This window comes from Rattus rattus, chromosome 2 (assembly GCF_011064425.1).
Source record: "Rattus rattus isolate New Zealand chromosome 2, Rrattus_CSIRO_v1, whole genome shotgun sequence".
Classification (NCBI taxonomy): domain Eukaryota; kingdom Metazoa; phylum Chordata; class Mammalia; order Rodentia; family Muridae; genus Rattus; species Rattus rattus.
The window spans coordinates 85788235-85815897 of record NC_046155.1 but is presented as its reverse complement, the minus strand read 5'-3'; the positions used below and the strand labels follow the sequence as shown (position 1 = coordinate 85815897).

Below are 27663 nucleotides of genomic sequence, written 5' to 3'. Positions count from 1 at the left end.
CACCACAAGTTCTATGCCACCTCCCTGCCAGAGTGGATTTTAGCCTTCTGTAATAGTATATGAAAGACGACATTGAACATAAGTGTACTAGCTGCAGTGCAAAACAGCAACCATGTGGATATGACGGACGGATGAGAAAGGGCTTTATTATTTATCAAAACTTAGAACACAGAGCAATTGTCTCTCTCCTCTTAACAGAGCAGTTAAGCACTGCTCTGGGTCCTATGTCTTGTCCCAATAATAACTATTTCTATCAGAAACTCAGCTAACTCGAGCTCAACAAGCACAATATTAGAAGTCACTGATCACTTTCTCAAGTAAAAGCAGTTTGCTGTGCCCACTGTCTTCCTTAACTAACAGGGGCAGTGTTGGAGTCCACAGCAAACTGTGCTTGGAGAAGAATGGAAATGCAGTTCTTGGGAGCCCAAAGGCCTGCTCCCAGACCTCAAAAGAAACCGATGCAGAATTCACCCACCAAACAGAAACCTAACTAAGCAATCACACTCTTGAGAGTTACACTTCACTTGCATTCAGGGTTGGTCACAGAGTTCCCAAGATGAGAAGACACCAGGCCTACAGCTCAGCATTGCTCCAGAGCTGTGGAAGCCTGAGCAGGCTTCCTCTGTGAACTCAAAAGCGAGCTAAGCATGCCCAGCTCCCTGTCTCTGACTCCCCCTCTCTACACCCAAACTGTCACAGCAGCCCCAACTTAAAAAAGAAAGGTAGAAAGAAAGAAAGGAAAGGTCTGAAAATTAGCAAACACAGCCTCTGGAGTTTTAAAGCCTTAGTTTAAAATTCAAAGAACCAGTTTCTAATTCTTAAAAGGATTTCAAACAAAAAAGACCATGTTTGTAAACTGAGGCTGAATCCCAGAGGGAAACACCCAGAGGGCTGGCTCTTCAAGCAGTCATTTTGGCAATATATCAGGATATAACAATGACCTATGATATTGGTAGTTTTTTTTCAGGAATTATTATTTGTAAATATCTGATCATTTTTGAGACCATGTTGGCTCTATCAACATCTGGGCACAGCAGCCTTCAACATCTGCCGACATTCACCCATCCTCACTGCATATGTGGATTTTACTAATTCACATTTTTAGGGGTCCCCTTGGTATTTGGTATTTTTAAATGTTAATGTGGTGCTGTCTATAACTTCATGAAAGCTCAAATTGCCTTACATTCAAGGTTTAAAAGTAGGAAATAGCCATTTTTGCAAATATTATTTTGCAAAAGTACTAGAAAAGTCTGGGTCAAGTCTGAATAAAGACCTAAATGGAGTTGCCAAGTTCAATGTTCTTGTAATGGCTTTTCCCATTTTATAAAATCCCAAGATTGCAAGCGTAGAGTTGCAGTGCAGTCAACATTTCCTAGAATATTTAAATGTTGAAAAATGTTTCTATCTGTCATTGTAGCATATGGAAAGAAACCTACATAGCTTATTAATGTCTTTGGAATTGTTTAAGAGGATTTAAAGATATGAGTTAAAAGAATTTCATAATCTTAATTTCAATTTCTCCTTTTCATTTAATAGTAGACATTCATTAGGACCCACACACTGTAATAAATTATAATAATTTCAAACAAGAATTAAATTACTAGGTACCTAGTGAAAGAGCCATTTTTTCTTAGGTACCCTGTAATCTAACTGTCAGATTTAAAATCTATTCCCAATCAACTCTTCACAACACTCACATTTATTCATCTATGTTAAATTAATAAAAGGTGTGAATAATGCTGACAAAATTGATCATTATTGTTCATGTAGATTTAGAAAATTATAAGGTAATCTAAAATGTAAAAGGAATTGAGAGAAACTATTAAGGTTCTTATAAATAAATTCATCCTATGCTATTTTTTCAAATCAAGACTGAAACTTCGATGAGACTTATTTAAATTGGTTACACATGCTATTTCATAAATTGTACAGTTTTAGAGCACAAACCGTTTTCATTATTTTTGACAAATATCAGTACAAAGAATCTACTATAGCCCTATAGCGTAACAAATACTTTAGGAGCATATGCCAAGAGAATCCCAGAAAGTAAGAACCTAATGGTATCCAGGGACCATGTAGCTCGCAGAAGAAAAGATACAAGCACAGGGAATATCCGAGAGCCTTCCAGACATAATACCGCCCCTTCCTTTTCTCTAGGTGTAGCAATGTAGGTAAGTTCGTTCGCAGCCACCAGATAAGTCTAAATCTATTCAATAACATGTCAGTAGTACTCCGTGTGGACCCTGTTTGCATACTCCATTGTGCTCCACCCTCTAACCTCGCTGACCCTCTCCTTTCTAATGGGCATCCCTGAAGACAGTGGGGAAGCATGGCGACATCTGTTCCCATTCACACCGATTTTAATTTACCAAAAGAGCTACGCTATTTTCAGAGCAGACTCCAGAGCACAATGACAGATTTAGGGCCTTGGCTGAGGTTGCATTTCCAGTGTGTCAGCATTTCCTCCTCACAGAGAGTAAATTCCAGGGGGTCACAACAGAGGAATCGCTGAAATTCTAGCTTCAGTGGAGACGCTTTTCCCACCCTACTTATTTCGTCCTAACTGGAGCCGCCACCAAGCTGGCCTATCTGGTGGGCACCAGTCGTGGCGTGAGGTAACTGGACTGAAGTTATCTCATCTTAAGCAGAAGTGGAGGTCCTTCAGAGCCTTCCTGTGAGCTTCTCCGCACGATTATCTCTTCCAGAGCTGACTGAAATGTAATAGGTGTAGCATAACAATTTTATAACTACACATTTATAAAGGACTCGTTTTTAAAATATAGCCACATGCCCTGTTTCATAATTCGATCACAGGAAGTTTTAAGTTACAGATATTCTTTCTAACCTAAGAGTTCCACAGTTACATGATTTTTTTTTAATGGAGTGCTTTTTGCAGACAGTTTAAATACAAAGTAAGGAAAGTCACTCACAGCCACACCACGGCGTTTTCCTGGGTAATTCAGAGTTTTTCAAGGCACAATATGAACAGCAACTTGGGAGAAACAATGCCCAAGTTGTGTTGTGATTACTCAGACATGAGCAGCTGAGCGAGAAGACGGGCAATGGAATGTGTGCGGCAATCAGCTCTGTTGACTAATCAGAATTTGAGACACTGGAAGGTAATAAGGGTATTATAAAGAATGGCTTATTGAAGGAGCAGCTGTTTATGTGCAGCTCACTAGACTGCCATGGTATGTTTTGGTGAAAATGTTTAACTCCTTTTAAAATGATCATTAGAGAAGAGACGACAGCAAGTACCAAGAGGCAAGTCAGGAAGAATCAAAACACCAAGATTTAACAGCTTTGGGACGGTTATCTGGGAGCTTGGAAATGGACAGAAATGCCAGTCCCAAGGCACTTTTAAAATTAAAAGTACTTACTATTCATTCGTGTTTATAAAAGCTTAGCAGTTAGGCCATCATTGCTACTGAGCTGATATGGGCACGGGGTGAGGCAGCAATATAATGAGGAAATCCTCAGGGCAGAACAAAAAAAAAAAAAAAAAAAAGAGGCAGCTGAAAACAGTCACAGGACAAACACAAGTCAGAGACTGCCGTGGAGTTCAGAAATGGGACTCTTCACGGGTGGAGACGCCCGTGTCAGTCACATTGCGAGTTTCGAATGCAGTGCTTGCTCAGAATATAACTAACAGCCTCTCCTACTTTGACTTCAGAGGAATAAATAATTTTTAAAACACAGAGAAGAATGTAAAACAATATTTCGATCAATGATGTTATCTCCACAAAGTGGCAGTCGCCCCACTGAAGGGCGGGTCACACCGAGCGTTAGCTTATGCCCAGCTCCCTCGGCTCTCAGGCTCCTCACCCTCTCCCGAGAAGCCAATCTGCCCTTCCCCTGCCAACCACGTCTGAAACAACAACAACGACAACCCATAAAGCACCATAAGAGTAACGAACATCTCACTGGCTTACTATAATATAGAATTATGAATATTTCATTCTGACAAGTGTTCAGTAATATTTTTAAGCAGTCAGCAAGCAGTCAAAACTCTGCTATCTTTTGTAACAGTTCACATGTCAAACTGGCAAAGTGCCCACAGTATAAGGCTGGAAAAAAATCTATTTAATGTCTGCCCCACAAGGCGACATGAGGTTTGATTGGCAGAAAATGGAGTGTCTTTTGATCGTGTGTCCTAACATGCAGTTCCAGCTCCTGTCTTCTCAGCTGATGGGCTCCGCATTACCCATTCAAACAGCAGTTGACAGAGCACTGTACCACTCCCTGGCTGCAGTCACACGCAGTGGGAGCTAGGCTAGAGACAGCACCACTGATTAAATATATCACTTTTTCAAGACAAGCAGGTTGTCTGAATCAAAGTTGGACAGAATAGACTCAACAGTATTAAAGGGGGATATAACACTCGGATTGAGTGATGTTCAGCCAGCTTGCACAGCCTCGGGGACTCCTGAGCTGACAGGGGACTAAGGAAGAGCAGAACTCATAAAACAGAACAGCCAGAAATTAGCTGGGACACCTTGCCTATTTTCCCATCACTTCAGGACCAGTGAGTTTCAAAATCCTGGAGTCCCCTTTTCCCTTTTTAACTTTCATTTTTAAAAAAAAAAATGAATTCAGCAGAGGAAGAAAAACACATGAAAGCATGCTGACTGCAGTTTGTCAATTACTGTCTTAAATGGAATAAAATGCCAGATGCAGCCTTTTGCATCTCATTTAAAATACACTAATACAGGTTCTTCTAACGAGGATCCTTATTTTTAGATTTTATTGCATTTATTCACTTGGAATTATAGCATAACTTTTAAATCTAGGAACATTAGACTCGTAGAAATCATGCAGTTTAAGATTTTATAAGTTTCCTGACTACCAGAAGCTATGAGAGTGCGGGCTGTCATAGTTAGTCCTCCTATATTCTCTGCTATAGCATGCATAGTATTTAAACATTTCTGCCTAAAATATGTTTGCATATACATAAGTCTAAAATGAAGACATGATCAATACAAATTTTTATTGTCTCCATTTTTTTAATTACTGAACGTAGCTTCTTAAAATGTGCAGGGCATCAACAGATACCTATGGAATGTGAGGAAATAAAAACTAAAGTTGTTTTCTATTTGGAAAAGTAAAAATAAATGTCCAAAGAAGTGAAAAAATTATAACCAACTATCTGGCAATACAAACTAAAGAAATAGACTAAAATTTAAACAATTGTCTGAAACAAGTTATTTGAAATCAAATACTGCCAAGTAAATGGTCAGCCCAGGTGTCGTTTTAAAGCACTTGGAGAACGTGATCTTCTCATGTCTCTGCTGTGAGGACTGGCTTTTATTTATGTGTGGTCGTTAGTGGCACACACCAGCTTTTTCTTGGAACACCTATGTTCTTGAATTCACTTTGGCATCACTGTGCATATTTAGCAGCAACCTGCTTGTTAGATATTTAAGATATCATTAAAGGATTAACTATCCCTACCAAGGTGAAGACAGCTTTAACAGAGGAGGCTAAGGTGCTCAACGGCACCCTCAAACAAGATACCGAAGTACTCAGGCACAGACGGGAACAGCAGAGGCAACTGCTAGACAATGGAAAAATCACAGAGGAAACGCTGGGGTTAAATTCAGTCACACATTCCTTATTGTATAATTCAGCTAAATTACTTTAAATTTCAAAGTTATTTAATGCTTGCTGGTATATATTGGTGAAGTTGCTTACTATTTTTCAGAATAATCTTAATATGATGATGTTTGATCTATGTTCCATTTGCCATAGAATGTGCTATTTATAATTGATAAATTACTCTGTATTAATCAGATACACATTCTACTGAATGAGAAATAAGTTATATGTCACATGGCATCTGTACTCTGTGTAGTGAAAGGCCTTTGAGGATGATGAAAACGGTAATGACAAATTTTATCCAAGTTCTCAAAGGCGCAACCAAGCAATCACATTGAAATCTGGGGGTTTGATGTTAGAAAATTACCATGAAGAGGATAATTTGACTTCCTGTGTGAACCCAGATTTTTCTTTAAAGGGGAGGGGTAGGGGAGTCTTCATAGGCAAATGCTTCTGAAACCCTGAAATGCAGTAAAACTGTATTTTCTCATCTCCTCCCGGATATAAATTATATTAGTGCTCTTCCACCATTGCCTGTGCATTTTACCGAAGCGTGCTGGGAAAGGAGAGGGAACCGCCATGATGAGCTGTCAACTGGATCAGGTCCGAGGAAATTAGCCCGGCCTCGGTGTTGCCAATGAAAACACATTAGACCAAGTAAATCTGAAGCTCTCCAAAGCGTACTCTCCCCTTTCTATAGTCCAATTGTGAAAGAAGGAAAAAACTCATTGTTCAGAAGAAAATTTTGTGTTACTCCTGCTTTACCAATTGAGTCTTTCATATTCTATACCAGGAGATGCAAAGAAAGGCAGAATAAACCCACAAAATGTTTTGCAACAACATTTTAAAAATAGAGACGGAATACTTTCTTTTTTAAAAAAAATCAAAATAATTAATTATTTTAGCCACTATATTATTGCTTACAGTAATACACGGCAATAACATTTACATTGATTGAATTCTGTTTCCTTAATGTGAAATTTGTTTGGGGTTAATTAGCACGGCTGAGGAATAAGCTTAATAATTTTATCTTGTTTACACTGGAGGCAGTTTTCCGAGAGCACTGCTCAGGGAGGAAGTGACATCTAATTCCAGACAAAACATGGCGGTGAGGGCAGCTGCTCACTGTGGGGTGGCAAGCCAGGCCTTCCTCCTTGAGCAAGACTCCCACTACTTGGGGAGTCTAATGGCAACCACAGAAAGTTGTCAGATTATTTCTCAGACATGGTAAGTTTTTAAAACAAATACTGAGCTGAGCAGGGAAGAAAGAAAAGAGCGTGTACAAATGGAGAAAGTCTCCGATATTAGACATCTTTACTGTCCCTTCCCAAAGAAAAAGCAGGTCTAATTAGTTGTCTTCCTAAAATGCGTACCTAGCATTTTTATTATGTATTATAACATTTTGCTCAGAGCTGACATTTTTATTCTGACAAGCACTGTCTGGAGAGCTCTCAATAAATAATACATTGACAATTTTCAGTAAATAAGCAGTGGACACAAATCGTTATCCTTACTTACAGCTGCCCCACTCTAATAGTGCTTTTACAAGTGAGGTGACTATTCAGTCTAATGCAATCCTCTCAGTGCTAGAAAGACATTTTCATTCATTACCACGGTCACAAGCACTTAAAGCACTTTTAAGCCCTGTTGCAAAACAGCAGGACTGGCAGAGTGAGTGGGGCTGACGAAAACTCAACTTCATCGCCAAAGAAACCTGAGGCTGTTCACCTAAACACTGCAAATATCCACTTCTGCCCAGGCCACCTCCACACCTCTAGAGCTGCATGTCTAAGGAAAATGCAGGGTTTCCTGTGGTAATTAGATGTGTATCTTGTCAATGCTAACTTGGGTGGCAGTGGGCTTTGTTTCCTGTATTACTTATAGCTTCATCAACTAGTGGTATTTCTGAAGCACCATAGAGGGTCATGTTGTGACCTCTGTCTATATCTTTGATGAAGGTACAGAAACTTAAATAAAATTGGAATCCAAATGAATACTTTTGAAAGCATACAATAACTTTTCTTCTTTGCTTTGACAATGTGTTTTCCCTTACAAGCCCCTAAGACCAGAACCCTTACCAGTCATTAGACTATTAAGGCAGACTCAGATTTCATTTATCTTTATGCTATAACATCAGTTCAACTGTTAAGCTATGTGAAAATGCAAACCCACAGACTATGTAATCATATGGGAAGTTGATGTCTATCTATGTCTTGACTTAGCTCCCCGACAGCTAATATTTCTGCCCTATTACCTAAATCTATGATCAAATATTTGAAAATTTATTAGGAAATTGATCATGGAACTGTATTATCCTGTTTGAGGGTAATTCTATGGTATGTCACTGTCATCACATGTCATGTTTTGGTCAAATCCAGAACACATACCGTTAGGTACCAGATGACAATAAAGTTAAAATTCATGTCACTATAGTGACCATGTTGCCAACTGTCCTACCAGTTCCCAAGTGTCAGTAATTGCCAAATGCAGCTCTGTGGCACATGTGACACTTGGTAGTGACAGCAAGCCACTATGCCATTAATGTACTATTTTTTCTTGAGTGTTTTTGGACTTAACAAAGAGTTTACTATGAGGCAGCGTGCCAGCTGTGCCGTCGGCATCCTTTCACACAAGATGTAGCTCATCTGTGCCTACTGCATCTTTTGATGGCACCAAAGGGTCAGGTGTCGTGACTGCCCTGTACCATCCAGGACTGTGACCCATCAAAATGGGTTCACTAAGAAAAAGGAAGTTTACTCCGTAGCAATGAGCGGCAAGGACCTCCAGAACATATTCTTCTTTTAATTCCTTGTGTAGTCTCTCATATATCTGCATACTGGGTGTATTTTCCATCCACAGAGAGAATGCTCAAACTCAGTACATTGAAACCTAAGCATTTCCCTGAAATGTCTCCTCCGTGGGAGATAGATCATCTCAGTAGTCTCAAATCTCCCTTCCAGTTGTCTCTCCCACCTCATATACCACAGCCAATCAGCAACTTCAACTGTTTCTCTAAAAGCTTGATCCTGTATCTCCTCTGCTGATGTTTTAGCTGTTGTCAGTATATGCCTAGGCCATTACAATAGCCTACGGCAGTCTGCCCCTCATCGTCCATCATCTGTTTGCTACTGATGGTCAGATTGCCAACAGAGTTTCCTTAAAAATAAAATTTCCTATCTGTCACTCACCCTCTTATTTGAAGTTCTCATTTGCTTTCCAGCACCGAACAATCAAATTCAATCCTTTTAGCATACCTTCGACCTATTTTTTCTCTCATTCAGATCTCCTGAGAAGCCCGTTCATACCACTGAATCTCTACCTCAGACTCCATCTTGTCCCTTGTTCAGGACAGTGAGCTTACAGTTACTCAAAACCCAGCTCAAACTGTGCACGTGAATCTCTAGCCTGAGACAAAACAACTGTTCTGTCGTCTGCCCTGCTGCATGCTAACAGCCTCCTCCTATTACAGCACGTACCACACTTACTCATTCCACTTTCTCCCACCAAACCTTAAGCCATTAAGAACAATATCTATCCTTCTTTTCCTCCTTTCCCCACCTTTACCTCTCCCACTTTGGTCTACTACAATAGATTTGAAAGAGCTTAATAAATAAATAAATAAATGCCTTATGGAATTAATTACCAGGGCCACATGCAATCAAAAATTGATGTTAATGTGGTCCAACACACAATCATAAATGCCTTTTAAAATCTATGAGATCTTAATAATCTATTTCATAACTTGACTGCACAGTTCCCAAGAACGAACCTTGTAAATGACTATATGTTATAATGTTGAAAGGTTGGATGTGCCCATCAGTCTGTCTATAAAAAAAATCAAATATGATGGTATATGTAAACTTACTAGGTCTTACCAAAATTGAAGAGGAACTGGATTAAATATGTATATCATTTGTGGGAGAACTGACATCTTCATCACAGCAAAATTTTCAAGTATATGAATAGTATGTTCTGCTCCTAAATTTAGTTTTTTTAATGAGCATTTTGCACTTTTATATAATAAATCCTGTACAAATATGATAGATGTATATCAAAAAATTTTACTTTATCAACAAAAATTGTAATAATATTGTTTTTAATTTTGTTTTCAAGTATTACTATAGTCCAAATGTTTCTGTCCTCCCAACCCACATGCTAAAATAGAATCCCCAGTATGGTGGTGTCAAGAGCTAAAGAGACTTGGTGACTGGATCATGAATGAAGTTAGTGTCCTTATGAGAGAGGACTATGAGTGCTTGCTTGTCCCTAACAACATATGAAGACATAGCAACAAGGTACCAACCAAGAAGAAGGGAGCATCTAGGTCCTGGGATTTCTAGACTTTGGGCCTGTGAGCAATGTGTCTTTAGTTTTGTGTTTCCCAGCCTGCAGCACTTCACTACAGCAGCCTTTGCAGACTAAGCCACGCCCCTAAGTGCAATGGATCCGTGTTGATCTTGCCCTCTGACCCGTGAGTCATCAGCCCAACATGACCTCTGTTCTAGCCATTACTGCAACTGCTAGTGTTTCACTATGTCATTTTGTTCCTGACTCCTAGGGGTGTCCTATGTAACCAATCTTGTCATTTATAGTATGAATCAATGAAGGCAGACAGGGCTTTTCAAACTAAGTGGTAACTATCTATTAGCTAAAAATATAAAAATGAATTCTGACTTAAATCTCACACCTTATACAAAAGTTACCTCCAAAGTATATGTGGACTTAAATGTAAAGTGTCCAATTCTATACATTCTTTAGTGGAGAAAGTAGAAAACAATGTTTAAAAAAATTCAGGACTTGACAAATTGTTCTAAAATTTTATATCAAAAATACAACCCATAAAGCAAAGAACTGTTCATCTCGACCTCATTGAGACTCTAAACTTGCAGTTGTGTAGGCACATGGGGAGACAAGGCAACAGCTGAACTGATACTTCCAAACCATATCTCTAACGTAGGCCTTCTAACTAGACTACCAAAGAACTGCCAAATACAATAGCAAAAGAAAACCTGATTTTGTATAAAAGAACTAAGGTCTGGAAAGACATTTCACCAACAAGGATACACAGATGCTAAACAGCACACACAATGGGTAACACTAGCAATAAAAGCACAACATATGCATTGGAATGGCTAAAAGGAGACTTAGGAAGCCAACTATTGCTAAAGATACAGAGAAACCAAGTCACTCCTCAGGGACTAGTGGGAAGCAACATTGCACAGTGACTCTAAAGCAGTGTAGCAGCTTTTTATCAAGCTAAGACTGAAACTGCCATCTAACCCAGTGATTATTCTGAATACTGTTGACAGAAAAATGAAAACTTCTTTTCAGCCAAAAAGTAGTAAGTTTTATAAGTGTTCATAGAATTTTTTGGGATATCACCAAACTGAAACCTGTCTGGTTGTCCTTGACCAAGGAATGTATTCACACTACAGAGTAGAGAATATAGGAACTACTCATATTCAAAGCAATATTTTTGAAGTAATAGAAGAAAATCTAGGATGGAAAAATCACAGAAGCTATTTTCTACCGGAGTACAGCACATCCTAGAGGCTGATGACACAGCAGGCACAATCAGAGAGATAGTGAATTCAGTTTCCACCAGGGTGAGATCAACATGGATGGATAAGAGATGTTGTCATGGTGTGATGGCATAGAAAGACTTGAGACTGCATACGTCCATGGTAAACTGAGAATCAATTGGCTGTAACTGCACAGGGCTGAACAGAGGACTGATGGGCTGTAGTTTCAGAGTAGATAATGTAATTCCAATGGCTGATGAAAAATGGTATCATACCAAAAGTTGGCAGAAAGACTTTTAAAAGGTCTCATAGAGCTAAAAGAGGGGCAAGTAATATCACCAAAAGAGAAAATTGGTTTTTCTCCGCTGGTCTGCATTGCCATTAAAGTTATACTTAAAAGTCTAATTGTGAGGGCGAGGTGAAGGCAAAGGTAGGAGAGGCAGAGGGAAAAACCAGAAGCCATATTCAAGATCATAAGTTTCACTTGTTTTTTTAATCAATAAACATTTATTAAGCATTACAAGTCCTAAGAAACAGCCCTGGACAAGCCCTGGTTGACTGTCCCTAAATGAAGTGAGAGACAATATGGAAGACAAAGGATCTGTGAAAATGAGTGCACGTGCATGTCCACAAACTCTGTGGGGCTTGGAATGGAGTCCACTTGACAGAGTTTTTGCGTATCATCCATGAAGCCTGCAAACAGAGACCCCCTAAACACACATACAACAAAAAGTCAGCTGTGGTGGCACAGGTCTCTAATCCTAGTACTTGGAAAGTGGAGGCAGAAGAATCAGAAGTTCAAGGTAAGTTTGAAGCCAGCCTCAGCTAAATGAGACCCTATACCCCCCTCAAAAAGAGATGGGGGAGAAAAGAAAAGGAAGTGTGGGTGTTATCTCCCCTAGACCTGAATGCTAGGCTTACAGGCTTCTAAGACTTCTCCAAGGAAGAGGACATTTTGTTTCGATATTTCCTATTATATTTATTTGTGTATGGATATGAGTGGAACACAGGCAATGATGTATGTGGAGGTTAAAGGTCACTCCAGAGGAGTCAGTTCTCTCTGTAGATCATATTGGTCCTGGGAAGTGAACTCAGGTTCAGCAGTGGGCTCCTTTATCCACTGAGCCATCCAGGCCTGCCTGGAACTGAAATCTGAGTATGTAGAAGCTGGAAACTGAGAACTAAAGGATCATCCTTTTGAAAGGCCAAAGAGAGTGAGGGAGATGACTCAAGTGTAATCCTTGCTGGATCAATTTGATGAAGTGAGACCCACATAAAAAGCCAGATGTGGATATGGTGGCATGCATCTGTAATCCCAGCACTCCTAGAGAGATGGAGGGCAGAAAGAGTGGAACCAGCTGGAAGCTGGCTGGCCACCTATCCTGGAGTATGCTGTGCAGAAACAGCAGGAGAGGCCAGTGCCTTGGAAATAAGGTGGAAGGAGAAATAGGCCTCCTGAAAGAAGTCATCCTCTGACTTCCATACATGCACCATGGCATGCTCATACACACACCTACACACACATTAATTAATTAATTATTAAAATGAGTAAATAAATAAACAAATCTAATGAGTTCCATTTAAGCTGGGATTGCACTCTGGAAGGTGGTGGAATTTCAGAGCACACAGCTTGCTGGGCCTCTTTTAAGACTTCCCTTTGACTCTTGCTCCCATTCACTAAAAAATACACAATGGTGTGATTGATCTTGCTGCTGCTACCGCTTTTCTTAGCACAGGGCCATAGCTATTCAGCATCCCTTCATCATTAGTATTTACTTGTTTTTAACATACTGTCTGCAAACCCATAAGCCTCTAACTCCAGTGCTCCCAGTGGTAGTGGACAGCCTGCATCCTCTGACTTCACTGTGGGGCACTTGTCTGGACTTGTGCTGTAGTGTGGGCCCCTCAGACATAAACTCAAAAGATATCAACTGAGAAAGTGCATCCACCTCTGTGCCACCAGATAATTCAGAGCTAAGCTATCAGAACTAAGCTACGGCCTTGAAGCCATGGTTTTGTAAGGACTTCATTGGACAATGTCTTCTTCAGACATCAAAACTGCATAGCTGCTTTTATCTCTCACTTCATAAATATTCCCAGATCAAAAAGAAGAGATAATCATGAACACTTTCAAGAATAAAAGAAAAGGAATCATGAAATTGGTTGAAATGAGTGATTTAATTCAAAAACATTTTGAGAGAGAGACACCCTGATTAATGGATTCTGAAGTTAGATATGAATTTATAAAAAATCAAAATGGCATAGAATTTTAGAATTTATTCATATATTTATATATATATGTCATCATTTTATAAATTTTAAAAAACAAAAAACTTAAATCAATTAGTTAATTACTTGATACTATCAAGTTACTAGGGCCATAAAAGAGTGCATATCAAGTCCAAGCCAACATCTGAAAGAAGTCATCTTTTTTTATTTTAAATGGGGGTGTGGTGGATGCAGGCCTAAAAGGTACATATTCACATGTATGAACATATATAGTGGACACTTTTGGAGACCAGAGGTTGCATTTGGGTATCTTTCTTGATCAGACTCCACTCTAAACATTGAGGCAGAGTCTCACCTAAACCCGAAATGTATAAATCTGGTCAGTCTGGCCAGCCACTTTGCTCCAAAGATCCTATCTCCATTGCCAGAGTGCTAGAAGGATAGGCAGTGCTAGAAGGATAGGCAGGCCCCCAACCTATCTGGTGCTGGGAATCTGACCCACTGAACTATCTTCCCAGCCTCCTTCATGAAAAGATTCTTAAATAATTTTAAACCGCTAAGGATGGGACCCAGACTCTGAATGTGTGCGATGCAAACATGCAAATGCGAGTGACATTCCTGGCTCTCGTTTTCCTTTTTTTTTTCCATTTTTATTTTGAAACAGGATGGTTTTGCACTCACTATGTAGCCCAGAATGGCCTTGTACTTGTGATCCTCCTGCCTCAGCTTCCTGGTAACTGGAATTATAGGTCTACGATATTCTTAGAGAAAGGCAATTCCATATAATAGATCAATTGACTACCAAAAAAAGTCTATTTCAATATAAACAATAGGATTGAGCAATAATCCAAAGGCTTGTAATTTTAAATTTAAAGTATCTCAGAAAAAAATGTAGGTTGTGAACCCAAGATAATTAAAGGTCAGTAATTACTCTAATCCTAAAACCACATCTTAAGATGGGAACATCAATAAAGAAGATCAAAAGGGGAACAGTGTGTTTCCTAACAAATCCAGTAATCACAGTCCAGAAGAAGCACAAGGCACCTGTGCTTGGCCATTGTTGAAAGGGCTAAAGACATTCTATTATGACACAACAAAGGGAAAACTGCACCAAAGGGCCCACTGGAGACTCTTGTTGAGTTTCTGAAAAGGTTAGTGATTATGGGAAAAATACAAAAAATAAAAACAAAACTATAAGAACAGTTGAGGAAGATAGACCAAAGAGGTCTAGACAATTAAAGTTTTCAGAGAACACATACATGCACACACAGAAAAGGAAGAGGGAGACAGACAGAACGAATAAAAGAAAAGGGGTACACATGTTTGTTACTAACAATGTCAATGCTAGCAGTACTTGTCCTGAAGGGAAGACCCTTACTCGCTTGTAGGTCAGACAAGTGCAAGACCCTCCCTGACATTATTGGCTGCCCAACTGAAAACTGTGAAAAATTCAAATATCTAGAGGCAGGACAGTAGAACAGACTGTTACAGCCCACACCTTAGAGTAGTGTGTGGAATATTAGAGAGAAGTGAAATGCATTATTCTTCATGCAAAATTCATCATGTAGTTCAGGGGTGAGGTCACAAACCAGGGCTCAGAAACTGCAGGGTGGCATCATTTTTATAAAGTTCCAAAGCCAACAAAACTAAATGTATTACTTAAAAACTAATTCAAAACTATTTCAGAGCAAAGTTGTAGCATGTCTCGTGCCTAAAGCCAGGGCTGCACAGTGGAGAGCACACAGGCAGTCCCAGTACAGCCTCATCCACGAGCCCATGAGCATTTGTCTCTTGATCATGGACTGACCAGCAGCTAACATGGTAAAGGAGCCGCTTCCTTATCTGCTCAGCTTCTCTTTCAGCTAATAAAACATACTAAAGATCCAAACTTTTGCCTGCTTATTTCTTGAAATTCGCAGAAAAAACTCTGAAGAAAATATAATGGGTTTTCAAGGAGAAATGCAAACTTCCCCAATGCAAAAGGCAGAGGAGAATGCACCTGCTCCAGTGAGCCATTAGGAAGCTGCCTCTTTCTAAACAACAAAATGCCTAGAGCACCTTCAACCCCCTCCCCATTCAGCAAAAGACAAACCTGAAACAATTGCTTGTGTCTGCTAATGCTATTAGCCAGGAAAAAAAAAACCTTTAAATCTGAGGAGCTAGAAATGGGCCAAGAAATCTACAACATCTTTTCAAAGCAGAGACCAAACAAAGAGAAGTTAGGGAGAGGACTCAGCTGCATAGTATGTCACCTGGGCTGTAACAGGGGCCACTAAACAGCTGCAGACAGGGCTAGTGATGATTTGTCCAAAAGGCCATGGGCCACAGAACTCTCACTCGTTCTGTGACTCTTGAAGTTACATGAGAGGATGGCCATTTTCCAAAAATTGAAAAGCAAATACACCTAACTTGAAAATGCACTAAGCATAATTCCCACACTAAATAATCCAATATAGCACCAAGAATATAAATATTATTAGGAGAAAATGAATTTTAGAGAAGGAGAACGGAATTTAAAGGAAGCCTACTAGCAGTGTTTGACTACCTGCTTCCTCAACTGCGAGCATCTGGTGGAGCCTAAGTACTCATTTCCCATTGCTTGAGATGATCCCCTCAGGACTGCAGTGAATAATCAAGGCATCTCTGTGTGCATGTGTTCATGTGGATGGCTGTAATATGTGTGTGTACATGTTTGGGGCAGACATACATGTGCACGGAGGCCTGCGGTCTACATGGGGTGTCTTCCTCAATCGCTCCCCACTTAACTTTTGAGCTTGCATCTGGAGTTCACCAATTTGGCAAGCCTCCAGGATCCTCCTGTGCCTACCTCCCCAGTACTGGAGTGGCCTTTTAAGTGGGTTCTGGGTATCAAACTCATGCCCTCATGTGTGAGAGGCAAGCATTTCACTGAAGAAGCCATCCATATCCCCAAGCCTTTTTAATGTGTTTTTATGTACACATCTCACAAATGAAAACCAGAAAAGGTTTAGATGTCCTAAAACTTCAACAATCAATCAAAATAGTAATAATACATTCTGCTGTGAATTGTTTTGATGCTACAGCATGGTGTGAATGTCTAGGTGCCCCTTATTATTACTGCACAGGATTTCATAGATCTCATGGCAACAGGAACACATTGTTCCTGACAGGAGTCTAAAACCTCATCCAAGGCTCCACCAGCCTCAGTGGCTGACAACACTGCATTCCACATTTCACAGCAGGGAAGATGGACGGGCTTCCAGTGGGGAAACTTCACTATCAGCTTTTCCAGAAGGCCTGACAGGCCAGCAGAACTGAATTGCTCTTCCAGAACACAAGAACACCATTGCCGCCAAATGCTAAATCCCTTAACACCCTGGGGCATTTCCTATGGCCTACGGCATGCAATGAGATTTTTTTATAACATTTCTCTTTGAAAAGTTTCTTCAAGTAACAACACTGTAATCATAGTTGCAATAACAACAGCAATAATTGCTGTGATGGGAAAAGTGACAGCCAGCCTACAGCCCAGCTCCGTAGATGAAGGGACACAGTGGGCTAGACGACCCCCCCCTCTCTCTCTGGCTGTAGGTGAAGATGTGAGCTCTCAGCTGTTCCTCACTTCATCATCATCATGGACTCTAACCGTGGAACTTCAAGCTAAATGAAATGTTTGCTTTTATTGCCTTGGTCATGGTGTTTTATCATAGAATAGAAAAGTAACTAAGACAATAATTATGCACATTTTGGGTTTAAAAAAACTAAAACACAGAGAAATTCAGTAATCTGTGCTATGGAGCTTTTGTGGTAAATACCGAGTAACTATCAGAGTATAACACCTCGCTCTAACTCCAGCCCACATGACAGTTTGTAGTGCTTTCATGAGTCCTGAGACTTGGATTCAAATCCAGATCTGCCTCAGTCTAGGACATGACTTTCAAAACTGAGTTTTCTCCTCATTTCAACTATACTACCCAACAACTTTAGTACACAGAAACACACAGCGTTGGTAACTTGAGCGGGAACACAGACCAGATGACAGATGACCAGAAGGCCTGTCATACACAGAAACCCATACATAGTAATCCCAACAACTACGGCATCCTCTGAGAACTTGCTTTGCCAGAAGCCCTAGCTTATTGCCCTTTGTGTGGGTGCACAGCATGGTGTATCTGTGTGCTTGTATCACCCTGATGGCCTAAGGCACACCATGGGGGCAGATTCACACTCTGTCTCTGACCCAGACATGTCTATGGAACCCTATGTCCTTTCTACACTTTCCAAAAAAAACCAAAACTACATCCACTCTGATATTTCTCCTAATTCCAAACACCATTGCTTCCTCACGTTGATGGTAATATTACCCAAAAGAGAGTCTTAAAAAGTCAGAGAATCAGAAAGTCTTATCTGACACCCAAGGGTTTTCCTGTTGTGTCCCTGTCCCTCACATAACTGCAGCCCACCCCAGCTGACCTGGGATCATATACTCAGTAGTATGACACAGGCATGACAGTGGTTGAGTACTATTATTAAAGAGAGATTAAAACAGCTGTACATTATGCTGAAGCACTCACTCTTCCCTCCACAAACAGACGGTCCTGGATTACAAGCAGCACTTGACCGTTTAAATCACGACAGCCACCACATTTAACCAGCTGGGCCATATTCTCCTAGCGCTGCCTGTTGACCTCCTCAGTCGCAGCTGCTCAAATGAAATTCTCATTAGACAACCTATTTTCAGAAGCCAAAGGGCTCTCTGATTAAATATATGTATTTAGATATAGAAGTCCTTTTTAAAGTGTTCATTTTCTGACAACTGTCGCTTATGTTAGGACCCAGCTACACTGGCAACAAGATGAGTAACACAGGACAACTAGGATTCATCATTTAATCACAGCTGAAGGATTTTTATCTTGGAAGCATTCTAACCTGACTCTATTAATCACAGCCATTCTGTGTGCTCTACCCACCAGTATCAATGGGACTTTAAAAAGAAGATTCTGAGATTTAGTCATTCAATACACTCCTGTGTCTCTCTACTCACCCATCATTTTCCTACATGCCACATAGCCATTCATCTACGTATGACACTAAATCAAAGTTAAATTCACAAAAGGCAGACCCTTGTTCATCTTCTCATCAGCCGAACTATTGGGAGGGGGGCACTTCTGACAGAATGCCATTGTTCACCAGATTCTCTGCAATGTAGTCAGAGCAATGCACAGGGAGAACAGTGATATAGTGGATCAAAGCAGCTGCTGTTTTATCATGTAAGCAACGGTTTAAATGGACAATGATAAACTTCATACAGATGAGCTTTTGCATTAAGAGGAATGAGAGGGAAGGTCTTTTTTAATTTGATAAAGAGTGAAAACATTTCCAGGGAATGACTCGAGAAAAATCTTCATTTATCTTGTCATCCACAAAGACTTGTCAATCAGTTGATTCTAAAACATGATCCTCAAACCATGAAGTGGAGGGCAAGATGACATATGTGAACAGTTCTTACATCCCCCATGAGTTGTCCCATCCCAACTGAGGAGCCAGACCCAAGGCTTTAAAGAGCCAAAGCCAAGCAGGAACTGGAAGGACTGTCTGACCTCCTGAGAACAATGATCATTTTAGAATCAGAAATCTATCCTAAACTTTAATGCTCTTTCTATATTTCCATGGTCTCCCACTGCCTTCTAGTCTACTGTTACGAGAACATAACCGAAGTTAGTATTCAGGGCTTGAGGAGGTGGCTGAGTGGCTAAAGTACCAGCCATAAGAGTGTCGAGACCCGCGTTCAGGATCCTAGTACCTATCAATGCTGGACACAGGGGTGTGCATCTGTAGTCCCAGCATACTTATGGGAGAGGAGAGGTAGAGATGGGACAATCCCTGGAAAGCTATAGGGCAGTTAGCCTGGTGCATGCAGTGGCAAAGAACAATAAACACTGCCTGCAACAGAATGCAAAGTGAGGGCTGATGCTTGAAGTTGTCCTTTGACCTTCACACAGTCACTAAGGCAGGAGTACTGCATATACATATGTGGGTATGCTGGCATGCACGTGTGCCTATGTATATGCACATGCACATACTTAAAAATGAGATTCAAACTATAAAATTATAAAACTAGAACCATGTTTTGCTCTCATTTGCAAACCTTATTTACATACTTTATTTTACTGATTATATCACCACCTTCCTATTGGCCCAGAGTTTAAAAAATAAAAAAAAAACACAATAAAACCCTGAGCTGCGGTTGGACACTCATGCACCTTCACAATTCCTCTCCTGACTCCATCTCCATATGCAGCCTTCCTTTCTCACTTCTGCTGCCTTCTTTCAGGTCTTACTGCCTCTAGCCTGGAGCAACATCCTGAATGCCTGTCCCTGCTCCCATCCCCAACACTCAATGGCCTCTCTCACTTCCTCAGAGCCAACTTCCAACCCTTTTCTATGAAGAACAGAATAGTTAGCAGCTCCTCCATCACTTTCAATATTGCATTTGAATTTTGTAGCCAAAATGGCAAGGCCTGTCAGGATCCAAACACGGCTTAGTTTTCCCATCTTAATAGTCCCTATGCAAATTCACCTCAAGTTAGAACCTGAAGGCTGGCTGTTTTACACGCAATGCCCTTTCTCAGCCTGCAAAGCAATGCTTTCATTCTCCAGACTAGTTAGGACTCATTCCCGGTGGAACCCTCCGGTAGCTTCCCAAGCAAGAGCAATCACCTTACCTTGTAAACTCCCAAAACATTTGATCTGTTCAGCTTTCATGGAATCTGTCACTGTTAGACTTCAGACTAGGTTTCATTTGCTATATGTTCTATGCCTTTTACTACTGTGAATTCTTTTATCACAGAATGTAATCCAACATCAGCCTTCTTAACCTTGAGTCCGCAGACCCCAAGAGACACAGAACTCAGATGGAAAAGCAACCTTTGTCCAACTACCTCAGACTTACCTTTCCTCAAGTGATGGTGAAAGCAACATACAACATGTACTGTGGCTGTAGTGTTGTCACGGTGACAACACATTCTCCATCTCACTGCAGTTGTTGAAACATCTGCACATGTCAGTTATAGCTCTACTACACTAGAAGGGTGTGGCTGGGCCCACCTTAAACTTTACCTTACTGTTAGAAAAGCATCACACTCTGCCTTACCATATTTAAAGTTACGTGGGTATTTAATATAATTCACTTCTCTGTAAGTCTATGGATTTTCTTTTCTGCGTTTACTATGGCACTAAGAAAGGCATTATAGGCTTCGCTAGACTGTTGAAAGGAGTCAGAGAGAAGGTAAAACTCTGAAAGAGCAGAAGAGTCAGCTCAGAGTTCACACATTAATGATCACATGTGTTATCCATAATTACTCATCGGTCCCTCTAGAGCATACTTGTTCATGTTTTAAATATAGATCAGAATGTACCAATCATCTTCCTTCACATTCTAGAGATGAATGTAAGAAACATATTAGAAACTACAATTGAGAAAGAAATAAACATCTTGAAACCCAGTATTGAAGAGGCAATCAGTCTCTAGGAGTACACATGCACACATATGCTCAGGTGACAAAAAGGACCAATCACACATGTGAGTGTGTAAAAAGACATATGTGGTGTATGCATCAAGCAAGCACAAGAACTCTAAAGGGCTGTAACTAAAGAGAAATAACTGTGAAGTTGATCATCCAAATTACCTCAGTGGTCTCTAGAGGCATCATTACATCGAAGCACAGTGGAATAATTAATATTTATAACGTGATAATCATCAGAAACATCTCAAATCCACATAGTTTGCAGTTTATAAGAGACTTTCATATTCATTGTTTGAGTTATTTCTCAAAATGTTGTCATGTTAGATACAAAGACCACAGCAACTTTTGAATTCAGTGGCTTGGAAAAACTGAGCTTTGGGTAGAGTAAGTGTCAGACAGGGCTGCAGCTCCTAAGTTACTGCAAGGTAGTCTGGGTCATCAAAAGCATCAAATACATGCCAGCAATCTGATTAGCATGACCAGAAAGTGAGCAAGACCTTTCAGACAGAGTCCCACAAATATCAAGAAAAGACAAACGTTAAGTCTTTACAAGAATGAAATTAAATTAGACAGGACCTGTCTGCTATCAAAGTTCCATAGAGTGTCACCCAGGTGTAAATTTCAATTACGAGTGAAAAAGCCAGGTCTAGATGAGGCCTGGAGCACATAGATAAAGAACACACGTACGCACTCGTTGTGATAACCACACAGAGCATTTTGTGTAAACACAGAGTACATGGGAAAGTCCTGTAGAGAGACGCTGAGTGCAGACGGCTGTGGCAGGCACCACATCCCACCCCTGAAGAGCATTAGCCGCTCTCCACTCTATTCTAACATTCAGTGGTGAGTGTGAAAATTTAAATGTTTAGCAGTCATAAAATGGAAGAGAAATACATTAGAAAAAAGTTTACTTCGTTTTTAAATGGGACATATCATCAAAAAGCTATCTATCTAAGGGAAATAAGAGAAAAAAAATCACTAAATCAGTTCTAATCCTTGGGGTATTGTTGTAAGAAACAAACAGAATGCACGGGTTTTTGAGGAAACTGTGGCTATCTGCTTAGCACTCCTAATGGACTTCAGTCAGCTGTCACCATAGTAATCTCTGAGTGACTGTCCCCAGTTTGCTGCACATACCACTTCTGGCCCTTGGGATCTTGGTTATTTTGCTAACGCTGGGAAAAAAGCCCAGAGGAGAAGTCCACATACCCTCTTGTTCCGTCCGAGTCATCTCCTCCAGCTTCTTCTGCTTCAGCGTATCCACCACATCGGCAAGGCTCCCTTTGCGGCGTTCCGGGGTTCCAAAAGTAACACTGTTCATTATTTCCCGCTCCCGACTCCCTTCGTCAGGCTTATGTGGTGAGGTAGACGTATTTCGGAAGGAATATAGGGAACATAACTTATTATTCTCTGACTCCTAGAAAAATAAAATGAGATTGTAAAAGTCATTAACAAGTAGGTTTCTTTCTCAGCCACTCCAAAAAGAAAAAGAAAAGAAAGAAGAAAACCTAACTGTTGGAGGATAGCTCATGATTGTCACTAGATCAAATAAATTATATTAATAATTATAATAAAATAACTGAGTGAGACAAACTATTTGTCTGATAAGCTATGCTGCATTTTAAAGTAGCAGTTAATTACCAAAGGAAGTAAACTCAAAGCCCAGTTCAAGCTGTTTCATTTTTGAGGTAATAAAACAAAACTGGACATTTTGGCTTCTCACTCACCTCATTCGCTCATGCTTTGAACTTACGAGCATTCAGTTTCAGTGAGTCAGTATTAGAATTGATGAAGTCTTTCTCCCTAATTGGGTCCTTTCATTAGCAATACTCTTCCCACAGACCAAAATATATACAACGAACAACCAAACAAAAAACGTTTTCTCCTATTTAGAAACCTTAAAAATAGTGGAAGTTAGTTTCAATGTCCAACATTGACTCCTCACTAGAAATTAGACAAAATGTCTAAACCTGTGCTGGAAAGTCAGCAATCTCACTATTCTGTATGCTAGTGTTTGTAGGAAACCAGCTTGTTTCAATCTACATGCATGCCCACAGCACGGAAGCTCCTGTTCACCCCTCAGACTTGCCCCTAATGCTCCAGCATGCTGCAGCATGCCATTCACATGGCATTTAAAACTGTCTTTAACAACAGTAAATTGCTCATTGCAGAAATGTTTGCACAGGAATTACTTCCCAGTATACAACAGTTTGCTAACTACTTGGAGGCCCATCTATAGGTACAGAGAAGGAGCAACTCTTAGGTTAAAATACAAACACTATATGAAAGCTTTTTGAAAAGGAAATAGTTTTGTATCTCTGAATAAGAACTGAAAATTAGGGATAGAGGAATGTCTCAGCTGTGTAAGAGTGCACACTGCTTTTGTAGAAGACTAGAGTTCATTTCCCAGCACCCACGTGGTTCATTTTGTAGTTCTACAATTCCACCTCCAATGTACTTGATTTCTGTGGGCAACTGTATTCACATATTCACAATCACAAACCCACACATACACATAAGTTAATAATAATTATAAAAATTAACAACCAAGGGTTAGAGGCAACTGTTACATGGCTGTAGCCCTCCATATACCTTGTCTGAACAAAAATATTCTTTTCCTGGTTAAGACCAAGAAAAAGTGTGAAATGTCTAGTCTTCAGAAACGTCAAGTTTCTAATGGTTCCTAATCTTTTTTCTTCCAAAGGCAGCCCTGCCAGCTTGAGCGAAGGAGGGCTGGGGCTGGGTCAGAGGCAGATCACTGGCCTGGCATGCAAACGACACCAGGTTTGGTCTCCAAGACCATGAAACAGAAATAAATTAGTGCTAGAAGAAATGGGAGGCCAGTGAGACCATGTTGGTATATGGGGGCGTGGGAGCTAAATCAGCAAGCCTCCATGTGCATTGAATGAAACAATGGCTGGCTCAATGGTACCGCTGCCACTGTTCACACGGAGGAAGGGACCAGAGGATGGTGTAGCACTTGAAAAGCCCCTGGAACAGATATAGTACTGGGACTAGAGGCATTGATATGACCCTCGATTAGCTTAAATACTGTGATTACTTTAAAAAACTACTGAATGGTCTATATTATCAGATAAACTGTGTGGTATGAATTTCAATAGGATGGTTTAAAACTGTGAGATGAGTCTTCTACTCCTTGCCTTCAAATTATTGCTAGCACAATGCCAGAAGGGCTGTGTACAATGCTGAACTCTGAAATAACTTGACAAAGACAAAGTAAATGGGTAAGGCATGGCCTAGAGTTCTTTATCTTGCACCTAGACATCTCAGTTACCCATGGACAACTTGGCATCTCAGCTAACATCTAGAAGCATTCTATGAGAGAGACTGAGAAGCCCTTCTGTGTGATGCCTGCTGGGCTTAGGCCTGACTCCTTAGCATGCTTGGTTCATCTCCACGTTGTGTAAACAAAGTCTCCAGAAACATAGTTGCAGTGCCACTGTGACTGTGATCATTATTAATAATGATCACTAGGTTCTTTATCCTTCACTTTCCCTCAGATGCAAAGTATGCTCGTATAACCTAAAAATAAAAACTAAAATTCTGGCATAAGCTAAGAGGAGCTGAATGACAAAACAACAAAACAGTGGCCCAGGGACCTGCTTGTCCACAGTTAACTCCATTGACCAGAATAGAGGTCCTCTCACCGTGTCAGACGGAGGCTGAAAGTCTCTGGAGAGGCACTCCAGGCATGGAGTTCCTCAGGCTCAAGCTTAAGCAGTCCTGCAAGCTGGTTACTGCTTAGCTGTTAGACTGTGTTCTTTATGGTCATGGAATGTAAGTTCCATCATCCTATACCAAATACAATAACCATGGACTCCTTTACTTCAGTGATAACTCATGCTGTCCTGACTCAAAGTGCAAAGTGCCTCTACACTATCAAGTACAGAACATGAGGCTGCAAACTCATGATTTCTTTCACAAAAGCCACAAGAAATACTCATATGTTCCCAAGGCACCAACACAGGCATTGAGGAAATTCGAGGAAGGCTGAAATAGAAACAAAAGTGCTTACACTGGCCCTTGGAAACATGGGAAGGGGGATGTGTTTATCAATCTTAAACTTTACAAAACTGACAAGAATATGAATGTATCTTTAAAATTTTGTCTCATAGGATGGCAGCAATCCCAAATGACAGAGGAAGGAAGGGAGTAAGGGAGGGACAGCGAGAGAGAGTCACTGCGCTCATGAACTCAGAGCAGCTGTGGCACCTGCACAAGGCCTGTACGAGACCAAGCCATCAACTTTATGGCACAGATAGGGAAGGGGCATTTGGCAAGGAATCACGGTTGAAGGAAGGGGAGACAGTTTTCTTCAGCCAAGTAAAATAAGCATTTCTAAAATTTTTAAAGAAGTACACGACATGAATTTGGGAGGAAGATGGGCAAGAGATGAGTGGGGGTAGGGGTGAGTAGGGAATAGTTATAGTCTCAAAATACTACATTTCTGTGTGAACTTATCAAAGGAAATATAGTCAAAATAGAGGGGAAATATAGAGAGAGATCAGCAAACAAACTTTGAAAAAAGATTTCAAACCACTCTAGAGAGTTACATCATTTCATGGAAATTTTCTTAAGGAATAAAAGCATGGTTTATTTTGTGATTTTTATAAAACAAGACAGGTTCCATGCCAGACCAACTAAGAAACATGTGCAAAGATTTTTCTGTGTCCCTAGAATGACCTCAGGAACGAAAGTACGGTAACTTTGCGACATAGGTCCTGACCTCCCTGTAGGAAACATTGCTCCCTAAGCAGATAGTAAAATAAATCTATGTGGAGACTGGAGCGCTGGCTTGGTCTGTAGGGTGCTTGCTGTGCAAACACAAAGCCCTGAATTCAGAGCCTTGCTCTGCTATGAAGCAGAGACAAGTCACTCCCTGCACCTGATTGGCCAGCCATTTTATACAAATGGGTGATCTACAGATCCAGTGAGGGACCACGCCTGGAAATACAGATGGAGAGAGATAGAGGAAGACACCCAGTATCAACCCTGACCTCTGGAAGGACACACACACACACACACACACACACACACACACACACACACCACACCACACCACACCACACCACACCAAAAAAGCAGTTTCGGAAATGTTTAAATAGTTCTTGGCCCTTTCTTTGCTGGTTTTGTGTTTTTATGGAGTTTACCATGGGCAGGAGGAGCTGCCCCCAGAAGGTGCCCTCCCACCAGGCAGGTCCACTCTAATCCTCCTCCTGTGCCTTCTGCGACTTTTTCTTTTTCTTTGTGCTGCTCTTTGTGCAGCTAGCAGCCGCCTCAGGCTCCTCAGAGAATTTTCCTTTTCTTCTGAGGGGGTGCTTGGCCTTAACATTGCAATGTGGATATGAAAAAGACAAAATTAATAAATCTAGAGAGTTGTGAGATTTTTATTAAAAAAAAAAAAAAAGACAGGAGCTGACTCCCTTCCTTTGATCTTTCTTTGGAAAACAATTACTAATTCACATGAGTGATCACAGGAGCACCACAGAAAGCCAGGAGTGAGGAGCTCAGTGAACAGACCAGTGTCACACGCAACAGAAATTTACATTGGACTTGTTTCTCTGGCCTCACTTTTCAATGGGTCCACCAAAATCAACAGCTAAAAAACAAAACAACAACAACAAAAACATTTGTTTATCTGGTCTTCTAACTTTTCCATCAATGAACAGACTATTTCTGTAATACTGAAAAACAAAAATTACTTTGGAGTTGGACACTGAAAAGAAGAGGAAGAGATTGGTTTATGAGGCTAAAGCCTGGTCTGCCTGAGCCTTCAAAGCCACTTTGTTGTGACTTCCCTAAGCAATCCAAAAAACAGCCACTGCCATTATCAACTGAAGAATTTCAGATACTACAGGAGAATCCATATGGGCTAAAATTATGTACTTGCATGCATGCATACATTCATACATACATACATACACACACACACACACACACACACACACACACACACGGATATATATATCCTCCCCAAAACTCCTAAGGTAGAATGTGTTGCCTAAACATAGTATTAAGGGGGGCACTGAGGAGATAATTACTGATGGGGATAAAGCCTTCATGGATAAAATTTGTGACTCAAAAGCCTGTTGGCAACTTAGCTAGGCCCTGTTTGTCATTCTTCCGTTTCTACTTTAAGGACACTGTTAATTAGCCCCCTCTCTCTAGAAAGTGCAGTAATGGACACCCTCTAACCATCTTAAGGCTGGGAAAAGTCTCACCAGACTGAAGCTACTGGTGCCTTGATTTTAGACTTTCTGAGTACTTTAGTTAGGTTTCTATTATTGTAACAAATACCTGAGATAAATCAACTTAAAAGGAAAAAAAGTCACTTTGCCTTATAGTTTTAGTGGTTTGGGTCTATGACCTATGAACTCAATTCTACTTTGGGCCTTTGGTACGCATCCTGATAACACATTGAAAACATATTAAGGGGAAAAGCCTGACCAAAGAGAGGGTGGGAGGAGGGAGGAGGATGGAGAAAGACCAATATTAGCGCCCCACAATCCCCTTCAAGGGCACAACTCCAATAGCTAGCATTTCTCACTAGGTTCCACTTCTCAACACCTCACAACATCACCTGATGCTAAGACTCAAGCCTTAAAACATGGACACTGGAAACACTCCTACAAACCACAGCACCTGCCTTCAGAGCTCTGCAGTATTAACAGATTCCTACTGTTTATGAGTTCTTTAGTCGGTGAAATTGTGTTGTAGCAGAGGAATAACTGACTCTATTACATCATTTCCTGTTTGTCCTCCAAAAGTATGTAACATCAATAACATCCTCT

At 40.5% G+C, this 27663-nt stretch overlaps 1 protein-coding gene across 3 annotated transcripts in view; it reads right to left on the bottom strand.

Moving 5' to 3' along the window:
* The window catches only part of Sox6 (SRY-box transcription factor 6), a 540795-nt gene that overhangs the window by 260266 nt on the left and 252866 nt on the right, over positions 1 to 27663 (bottom strand). Inside the window, exon 4 of one of the 3 annotated variants that reach the window (XM_032892841.1) lies at positions 22061 to 22268. The exons of the other annotated variants lie outside the window; for them this stretch is intronic. Coding sequence (XP_032748732.1) covers positions 22061 to 22268 — 208 coding nt within the window. The remainder of the gene's footprint in view (positions 1 to 22060; positions 22269 to 27663) is intronic. 3 annotated transcript variants of the gene reach the window in all.